Source organism: Myotis brandtii, unplaced genomic scaffold, assembly GCF_000412655.1.
Source record: "Myotis brandtii unplaced genomic scaffold, ASM41265v1 scaffold766, whole genome shotgun sequence".
In the NCBI taxonomy this organism is placed as follows: domain Eukaryota; kingdom Metazoa; phylum Chordata; class Mammalia; order Chiroptera; family Vespertilionidae; genus Myotis; species Myotis brandtii.
In genome coordinates, this window is record NW_005371060.1 from 181,628 (window position 1) to 192,063 (window position 10,436).

A 10,436-nucleotide genomic window follows, 5' to 3' on the forward strand; every position below is an offset into this window, starting at 1 on the left:
GCCTGGCCAGCCTGGGTGAGGGGCTGAGGGCCGTTTTCAGGCTGCCCACAGCCCCTTCAGGGTCGGGGAGTCCCCACTGGGGTGCCTGGCCAGCCTGGGTGAGGGGCTGATGGCCGTTTTCAGGCTGGCCACGGCCCCCGGTTACCCAAGCTCCCAGCCTCTCCTTTTTTTCTTTTTCTGGGATTTATTTATCTTCTATAATTGAAACTTTGTACCCTTGAGCATAGCCCAGGGCTGGCCAGGGCAGGTGGGAAGCTTGGCTTCCTCCATCGCCTCCTGCTCACTCCAGCTCCATGGCTGCCGCCATCTTAGTTGGGTTAATTTGCATACTCACTCCCGATTGGCCGGTGGGCGTGGCTTGAGCATAGCAGAGGGATGGTTAATTTGCATGTTTCTCTTTTATTATATAGGATATGTGTGTGTGTGTGTATAATTGTTGCCAATCCTCACCTGAGGATAATTTTTCCTATTGATTTTTAGAGAGAGAAAGGGAAGTAGGGAGGGGGGATGGAGAGAGAGAGAGAGAGAGATAAAGGACGATAGAGATAGAGAGAGAGAAACATTGATGTGAGAGGGACACATTGGTTGGTTGCCTCCTGCATGTGTCTGGACTGGGTCAGGGATCGAACCTGCAACTCAGGTATGTGCCCTTGAGTGGGAATCGAACCCACGACCCTTGGGTGTGCAGGCCAATGTTCTAAGCCACACTGGCCAAGGCAACAATTATATATTTTTAAAAACAATTTAGCTGAGGAAGCACTGTTTACTTACTGTGACTTGCTTTTTTCCTGGTTTCAATGAGTCTAAATACATTTCAGATTGATAGCCTTAAACTCAGAAGGTAAGTCAATATATGTTCTGTTATAAGAGTTTAATTTGTATTAACTCATTTAATCCTCACAACCCTATCACTCCCTCCTTTCACAGATGGGAAAACAAGGCACAGAAAGCAGTCAAGTTACCTGCCCAAGGCTAGTAAATGAAGCAATAAAGATTTAAACCCAGGTAGCCTAAATCAATGGTTCAAGCTCTTAACCAGTATGCAATACTTTTAGAATAAATTACATTATAAATCTCTCGTAAAAATTGTATTATAAGTTTGACTTTTTAACTTCCTTTTAGGAGGGGAGTCCCCACTTTCCTAGTCATTTTATTCCAGAGGAGACCACCTTTGAGGATACTACTGAAAAGCTAAAAAAGCATGATCCAGAAACCTCTGGTTTGTCAGTCAGGATTTCAAAACAGAAATCTCAACTGTTGTCAATGATTCTCTATGACTGAAGTTGTCAACTTACAGCACAGTTCTCAATAAAATTATGAAATAGATAAAAACGGGGCAGAGATTTTGTTTTTTTTAATATATGTATATTTTTTTATTTTAGAGAGGAAGGGAGAGAGAGAATAGAAACATCGATGATGAGAGAGAATCATTGATTGGCTGCCTCCTGCATGCCCCCTACTGGGGATCGAACCCACAATCCGGGCATGTGCCCTGACCGAGAATCGAATCATGACTTCCTGGTTCATAGGATGATGCTCAAACACTGAGCAATGCCAGCCAGGCAGGTTTTTATTTTTTTAAGCATCCTTCTAGCTTTTTAAAGCAGGTCTCTCCTTCTAGCCCTAGAAAATTCTCCATTTCACTGTTCCAGGAATCAAAGACAGAGCCTATTCTGGCTGTCGGTGATTAACTAAGCCTGGCTAAGGGATTTACTGATAATCAAAAGGTTAACTATAAGATGTCAGAAACTTGGTCATCAGAAAGCCTCTAACTTCCTGGCACCCATTTAGCCCCTTACTCTTGAAACACCAAGAATCCTCATCTCCTCTTCATCCTTCCTCTATAAGTGAATGCATGTTTCTGGTTCTGTGGAGTCTGGGAGATGGATATTAATTATATTCTCTAACTCACTTATAAAGCAACTAAAACAAAACAGAGAACAAAAAGCTAGAAAGGCTACCAAGTTAAATTTTGTCTATCAAAGTTAAGGGGAGTATCTTGATCGTATTTAGGGGCAAAATTATCTCACTGACACAGCACCTTGCAGATCTCTGCATTTTGACCTATCCCTTCACTCCCAGATGGCAATGTGTAAACGAGTGTACTTTCACATTAGAGTCAAATAAATGACGAATGCAGAGGTGATCCTGAGCTGAACTGAAAACAAGCCCTCTGAATGACCTATAAAATCTACATGGAAGTGACATGAACAAAACATCTGTATTCCTATTACAGACTAATTGAAGATCTAAAAAGAGCAATCCTCTGTACCCTGACCTGGGCAGAGAACATAGCAGATTGTTACTTTTAGATCTAGGCACCATATTTTAAGAGGGACCAATGGTCTGGGGTATGTAAATAGCAGAAATAAAGCATTTAGAATTCATATTATATGTGAAATAGAAGAAATGAGTAAGGTTTGTATGTACCTGTGTGCATTGTTAGAGGTGTGGTGAGTCAGGAAAGCATTAAGATACATGAAGGAATGCTGAACGTTAAAGAAAATTAAATTTACTTATTGTAGCTCTAGAAGAACCAGGATTGGGAAGAGAGGGATTATTGGAAAGACAGACTTTTTTAGTGAATGACAGTATTAGATAACACAAGCAGCCGAGTGAGGTGAAGTTGTGTACTTCCCACCACTGAAGCTGCCTAGTTTCCACCTGTCATAGGTAGTATAGAGCGGACAATATTTTTAGTAGGCCCCCGGACCCAATGATTTCCTGGGATAACTTTAATCTCTAATATGCCATGACTCCAAAATGCTGTTCATGTTCTCTTCCTTTTTGGCTCAATTTTGCTTTTGTTTTTCTTCAGGTGTTTGGTGTTTTATCCATTTCCCCCTATTAATAATCATCTCAGCCATGCAGTCAGCCTCCTAAAGTAAGTTTATTTTTCTTTCACCTCGCAAATGAACATGTTTGATGAACGAAGACACCACGGGAGAGCCACCTAAGCAGATGTGCCTTAAGTTAACTCCCTTAAGAGTGAGTCTCTTTCATCACTTACTCTAACAAAACAATTAAAAACTACAATAAAAATTATTAGACCTGCTAGTGTGGCTCAGCTGGTTGGAGCATAGTCCCGTGCACCAAAGGGTTGCAGATTTGATTCCCAGTCAGGGCACACACCCAGGTTGTGGGTCTGATCCCTGTCTGAGCTCGTATGGGAGGCAAGAGATTTTCTCCCCCCCCCTCTCTCTCTCTCTCTCTCTCTCTCAGCCTCTGAGTTGCAACTCTAAGCAACTATGTACTATGTTGCAAATGTAGAAGCTAAACAAAACTCCAGAAACCAGCTTTCAGCCTGCCGGGATCTCAGAGCTGAAGTTATACATTGTTTCGATTATAGAACGGCAAACAAACCAGATACAAAGCAGCGGAAGCCTCAGAGCTAGAGCCAGAGCTAAAGCTGGCCCAGAATAAAATAAAAAAAAGAGAAAAAAAAGGAGCGGTTGGGAGCTTCAGTCAACAACCGCCAGCCTGAAAGCAGCCCTCAGCCCCTCACCCAGACTGGCCAGGCACCCCAGTGGGGACCCCCACCCTGAAGGGTGTGTGACCAGCTGCAAACAGCCATCATCCCCTCATCCAGGCTGGCCAGGCACCCCAGTGGGGACCCCCACCCTGAAGGGGGTGTGACCAGCTGCAAACAGCCATCATCCCCTCATCCAGGCTGGCCAGGCACCCCAGTGGGGACCCCCACCCTGAAGGGGGTGTGACCAGCTGCAAACAGCCATCATCCCCTCATCCAGGCTGGCCAGGCACCCCAGTGGGGACCCCCACCCTGAAGGGGGTGTGACCAGCTGCAAACAGCCATCATCCCCTCATCCAGGCTGGCCAGGCACCCCAGTGGGGACCCCCACCCTGAAGGGGGTGTGACCAGCTGCAAACAGCCATCATCCCCTCCTCTCTCTCTACCTCCCCCTTCCTCCCTCTCAAAAACCAATAAAAACATATCCTCGGGTGAGGATTAAAATAAATTTTATTAGAATGTGAAAATGAGAAGCACTGGTTAACCAGAATGCACACTCAAAATATGCATTTAGTATGTCTAGTCATGTCCTCACATGCATTGAAAAAGTCGATCCATTCTACTTTAAGTGCTTTGGAGATTTGCTCTAGACTAGGAAATGTGTTAACTATTCCAGGACACTAAAAAATGTACAAATCTGATGAACTCAGAATGGTTATTATTCTCCTCAGTATTTACAGATAAATAATAAGAACAAAACAATCAATTAGCAACTTCCACAAAATTTGCCAATAGTACACATGGACAGACAAACCTCAAAATTCTTATCAGGCAAATTCTAGGTAACTACTATTTATATTTTAGTTTAATAAAAATTTTTTCCCCACCCTGGCCGGTTTGGCTCAGTGGATAGAGTGTCGGCCCACAGACTGAAGGGTCCCAGGTTCGATTCTGGTCAAGGGCATGTACCTCGGTTGCAGGCTCGATCTCAGGGTCCTGGTCATGGCGCGTGCAGGAGGCAACCAGTCAATGAGTCTCTCTCACATCGATGTTTCTCTCTCTCTGACTCTCCCCCTCCCTTCCACTTTCTCTAAAAATCAATGGGTCCTCCCTCTCAAAAACCAATAAAAACATATCCTCGGGTGAGGATTAACAAACAAACAAACAAAAAATTTCTCAATCTTGTTCTCCAGGAAGAAAAGCCATAAAATATAAATTACTAACCAAAAAGGAGCGTATGAAGGAACAATAAATATTGGTGTTCCATTTAATATCAGTGTCTTCATGCACAAAACTCCTTACCTCTAAACAGGACTTTGTTTTAGAAGAGAAAACTAAGGCAAAACAGTAGAAGAAGTCAAAGAGTTGCAGACTTTGATTCAAAAGGCATAACCTTTCTAACAATGAGAGCTATCAATGGATTTTGTTAGGTTCTTATGAGAAGAAACTGCCTAGCAAAACAGCAATTAAGAGTTTGGAAAACATCTTTCCAGGGGCTGTAAAATAAAATCCTCTCATGGTAAAAACAGTTCTTCTAATTCTAAGATTGCAGCATTGTTTTTATCATTACCTTTCCCACTCTGGAAAATCTTCAAGACTCTGTCTTGTAAATGTCACCAACCCAGTAGGTTCTACAAAAGCAATAAAAGAAAAACAAGTTTCGATTTTGAAAAGATTATACATATATTCAGTAAAAGAATGGGTCTAACAATGGCTATAAAACTAGTTTTGGAATACAACAGAAGATTGATTTAAAATAATATTATCCTTACAGTAGGAACTCTTTCTATGAAATAGCATGTCCTCACTAAAACAAAAAACTACACAAACAGCAGCACAACAGGAGGATATGAGTGCTAGTACTTTTTAAATGTCATTTTCTAAACTGCAAACACTTTTAAGAAATAATTTTGGGAAAAAGATGCAAATGGGTGTAGCTTACATAATAAAGATAAAACTGGATTTTAATCTGTAGATGGACTCTTTCTCAAAGAAGAACTTTAACCCTACATCTAAAAACTGGTGAATGTATACATACTTATGTTTTATAATGAAAAAAAAAATGTCTAGGATTAAAAAAAGAAAATTGTTGGCAAGCCTTTGGAGGTGACATAGCCAAATCCAGGGCTTAGATGATATGCAATTGCTCTTTTTATAAGGTGCCTTAGGCGGAAGGAGGAATTACTGTGTTCTAAATGATTAGAGAAGAAAGATGACATAGTTTTCAAGTAGCAATACATATAAGATCAAAACACAGTAAATTTTAAAGGATATGATCCTTTTTTGTTAGGTTTATTTTTTAACTAGTAGCAAAAGCAACAAATAAATCAGCTGGCCAAAAGTAATTTGTTTGATTCAATCAAAGAATAAACTAAAAAAGCCAGGCCATTTTTGTTTTCTCCTTTTGTTGTTGTTTGTTTTGTTAAGCTCTTAAGCAAAGAGAAATGTCAGGAACTATTAGGGATAATGGTGGTAGAGTTCCAATGAAAGCTTAGCAATCGTTTCATTTCTTTGGATGATTATACATTTCTGTACTTTCAGTCACAAGCATTAATAACTCAAAAATCATATGGAGTATTTATATTAAAAAACAGAATTTTGTTAACATGAGTTATAAAATATTTAGATGTCTATCTGTAAGACAAATGGATAGCATATTTAAAACTCACAAGAAGTCAAACAATTCAAATACTAGAGAAGTAATTCTATTAATAGAAAACTAATGTTAGTATTATCAGTCATGAACATCAGTCAGTAAGAAAAGTAAGAACATTAAATGGAAAGATCAAAAGAAATTCATAAATGAACACTACTGGCAAAGCAAAAGTAAAAGCATATAAACATGGTTCTTAAGATATCTACACTAATAAAAGAGAAACATGGTAATTGGCGTACGACCGCTACCCTTCCCATTGGCTAATCAGCATATCCTTATGCAAATTAACTGTCAGCCAAGATGGCGGCCGGCAGCCAGGCAGCTGGAAGCGAACATGAGGCTTCCTTGCTTCAGTGACTGCAGACTCCAACCAGGCCGGCAGAGGAGAGCAGTCAGAGGTGATCAGGCCAGCAGGGGAGGGCAGTTAGGGGCGATCAGGCCTGCAGGGGAGCAGTTAGGGGGCCATCAGGCTAGCAGGGGAGCAGTTAGGGGGCAATCAGGCTGGCAGGCGAGTGGTTAGGGGCGATCAGGCAAGCAAACAGAGTGGTTAGGGTCAATCAGGGAGGCCAGCAGTTAGGAGCCAGCGGTCCCAGTTTACGAGAGGGATGTCCAACTGCCGGTGGGATCGGGCCTAAACCGGCAGTCGGACATCCCCCAAGGGGTCCCAGATTGCAAGAAGGTGCAGGTTGGGCTGAGGGACCTCCCTCCCCCGTAAGTGCACAAATTTTTGTGCACGGGCCTTCTAGTGTAAGAATAATAAGCATACTTGAAGAAGAGAGGGAGAAGGAAACAGAGGGCCATATTACCCAAAACAATATATAGATTTAATGAAATCTTCATCAAAATCCCAATGTCATTTTAAAAGAAATAGAACAAAAAAATTATCAGTTTGTATGGTACCACAAAAGACCTTGAATAGCCAAAGCAATCCTGAGAAAAAAGAATGAAGCAAGAAGTATCACACTACCTGACTTCAAATTATGCTACAGAGTTATAAAGATGTGCATTGCTTCTGCCATCATCTAAGAGCACCACCAACCTCAGATCAGTCTGAAGTAAGCCCTCTGTTGCAGGCTTTTGTGGATCACACGGGTAATATGACTTTGGACCCCAAACCTGATTCACATTCTCAGAGGATATTTTTTCCCCTCTCTACCCAGTGCCAATGTTGACAGTGGTTTGCTTACTGACCCTTTTCTGCACAGCCAGGTTAACTCCTCATGTATCCTTAGACTAAGGGTGTAGACTTTTGGTGTGCCAGCTTTATCAGAGAGGTCTCCAACGATTCCCCATCCTGAGTGTTTTTTCCTTCTTAGTGGAACATAACATAATGGCACTTCCTACCATCTACAATATCCTAGATTTGATGAAATATATGGTACTTTAAATACATTTCTTTTTCCATCTTTTTAAAAACAATCTTTTCTCCTTAAATGTAAAACACCTCAGTACAGCAGAGACAGACACAAAGGGCAAGTGGGTGGGTTTGTAATTTAATTGTTTTAAACCTCAAATGAACAGGACTGCTACTGTCGCTCGGGATCCTCCAGAGACACTGGCTGCAAAGGTTCGACCTCCAGCTGGGATCTCCTAATGACCCTGTGGCTGAGCTCACTGCAGCGGTGGGGCAGGGGCCCCTGAGCAGTGACAGTGGACAATGAGCCCTTGCCATCTCAGCGGTGCCAGACCTGGGTCTCCTCTGACTGGCTGGTGGGAGGTGGACCCTGCCCATTGATGTATTGAGGTGGATGTAGGCTATTCAAGCTGTGTCCTCTCTGATCACATGGACATGTGGGTTCAGGATGATGGCATGAATGCACTTGCTGTTCTTGGACAGAAGATTCTCAAAGCAAAACTTACGGAAATTCATTCCCTCCACAAGGTTACCAAGGCCTTCAGGCTCAAAGGAAGTGAGTCCTGGATTACAAATCTTTGTGCAGGCCTCAAAATCTCCATTGTTGATGGCCTCAATCAGTTGTTCTGTGATTTGAATGATCTCCTGTTTTCCCATATTGAGATCCTTATCTTCAGTGGTGGTGTTGCAGTTCTCTGTGGAGTCCTTGATCCCATCTGTAATGTTACCCACCATAGTGGTTTATGGCGCCTTGTCACCGCCACCCGACCTCTTGCTCAATAGGCTTTAGGCAGCTGAAAAGTTCCTGGAGACAAGTAATGGTCGTGAGGATGCCACCCTTCAGTTTCCTCCAGGCACTGAACTTACGCAAGCACTCCGCAGTCTCCTGATGATGTATCATGGATACCACCGTGGACCGTTAGCAGAACCATGGATGCTTGAGAGCCTGGTCAGCTGAGATATGTTTTGCAGGGTTGTGGTTAGCATCTGGTTGATCAGTTCTTGGCTTCAGGGGTCACTGTCCCACTCTGGATGGGAAATCATAGGCTCCAGCCTTGATCTGCTGATATAGCTTCTGTTGATCCTCATCCTGAAAGAGAGGATATCCCACCAGCAGAATATACAAGATGACTCCACAGGCTCTGAAATCCACTGGTTTTCTATAAGGATCTTTCCTCAAGACTTCAGGGGACAGCCCGAGCTTGTTTGCTCAGTGGATAGAATGTCGGCCCACAGACTGAAGGGTCATGGGTTCAATTCCGGTCCAGGGCACATACCTCAGTTGCAGGTTCGATCCCCAGCCCTGGTCAAGGCACATGTGAGAGGCAATCAATCGATGTGTTTCTCTCACATAGATGTTTCTCTCTCTGTGTCTCTTCCCTTCCCTTCCACTCTCTCTAAAAATCAATGGAAAAAATATCCTCAAGTGAGGATTAACAACAACAAAAAAGGCTTCAGGAGACAAGTAAGCTGAGGTGCCAGCAAAACCAAAGTAAGCCTGCTGTTCTCCCTGTACTTGGATGGCTAGGCCAAAATCAGCCAGCTGCCCGCAGCATCCTTGCTTTTACACACCAGCAGCAGTTTCTCGGGCTTCTGGTCCCGGTGGACAATGTCACACTGGTGGATGTAGTTAACGCTCTCCAAAATCTGATGTAAATAGTGGCTGGCATCAGCTTCATCGTAGGATTCTTTGGATATGATGTCTACAAACAGCTCTCCACCAGTAACAAGGTCAAACACAAGGTAGTGAAACCCTTTTTCTGAAATACTGTGATGGGAATGCACAATGGATGTCTCCAAAGTCAATATATCCAGGCCTCACGTTCTAGTTTCTGGTGATCCCGGGCAGACCAACTTCTTGGTATTGATTTTTGCTGCATACTGCTGCATGGAGGTTTTCTTCACACACCTGTGGGCCACAGGAAAGCACCTTTGCCAAGCTCCTTGAAGAGCTGGTAGTTGTCGGTGAGTGTAGCCCATGCTGACATTGGTGCACAGTCACCATCACCCCACCAAGGGAGCAAGAGGAGGAGACCTAAATACATTCCTATAGTTTCTATTCAGTAGACTCTAGAACTTCTATATAAGGTAATTATTAAACTGCAAACCTCTTTTATTCCACTTAGTATTTCCTCCTTAAGCCTGTAGCTTTACATCCTGAAAACCTATAGCATGTTTCTCTATATTTCTACAAAGAACTACATTACCATATACAGTAAAAAAGCCAGAACATAAAATGTCTAATTACAACTTATTTTTTCAGTGTGATTAATTTCTAACACTTAGGATGGTTTATAAATTTCTAGTTGAAAAAAAGAAAAACACACAAAACTTTAGCCTGGCCGATGTGGCTCAGTGGTTGAGCATCAACCTATGAACCAGGAGGTCATGGTTTGATTCCTGGTCAGGGCACATGCCTTGGTTGTGGGCTCGATCCACAGTAGGGGGCGTGCCAGAGGCAGCCGATTAATGCTTCTCTCTCATCATTGATGCATCTCTCTCTCTCTCTCCCTCTTCCTTCCTCTCTGAAATCAATAAAAATATATTTAAAGAAAAACAAAACTTTAGCTTTTTTCCTCAAATTATTTAAAATCCTAAAATGTAGAAAGGCAAGTTAGCTTTTCTACAGGAGACATAGAGAAGCCTAGAGAAGATATACATGATTTGACTCCAAGGACAGAAAAGTAAACACTGAATTACCTAAGTATAATAATGAAACTCATTCTATTTAGATTTAGAATAGCAAAAAAGTACTTTTTTCTAACGAGTTATTACAAATTTTAATTTGGTGTTATGTATCATAGCCTGAATGAGCCTTCATTTTCCTTAATATTTTATTCTGTACTGAGCACAAAACTAAAAATTGATAAGCTAAGAAATAAACAAACCCGTCAAAGAAGCATATAAAATTTTCCCTTAAATTCCCAAATCCTAATAATTGATTCCTTAAAAAAAGG

The 10,436-nt window shown here is 42.1% G+C and overlaps 2 protein-coding genes across 3 annotated transcripts in view; both read right to left on the reverse strand.

Annotated features, from left to right (window-relative positions):
- Nucleotides 1-10,436, reverse strand: part of PARG (poly (ADP-ribose) glycohydrolase) — a 192,857-nt gene that overhangs the window by 61,871 nt on the left and 120,550 nt on the right. For both annotated transcript variants that reach the window (XM_005883121.2, XM_014530716.1), the window contains exon 11: nt 5,040-5,100. In XM_005883121.2, the coding sequence (XP_005883183.1) occupies nt 5,040-5,100 (61 nt within the window). The remainder of the gene's footprint in view (nt 1-5,039; nt 5,101-10,436) is intronic.
- On the reverse strand, nt 7,614-8,793 carry LOC102255052 (calcium/calmodulin-dependent protein kinase type II subunit gamma-like). The gene is made up of 3 exons (XM_014530722.1): nt 8,757-8,793; nt 8,347-8,569; nt 7,614-8,195 (listed from the first exon to the last, which is right to left on the reverse strand). Exons 2-3 carry the CDS (start codon nt 8,378-8,380, stop codon nt 7,885-7,887), a joined length of 345 nt encoding a protein of 114 aa, XP_014386208.1. The 5' UTR covers nt 8,381-8,569; nt 8,757-8,793; the 3' UTR covers nt 7,614-7,884.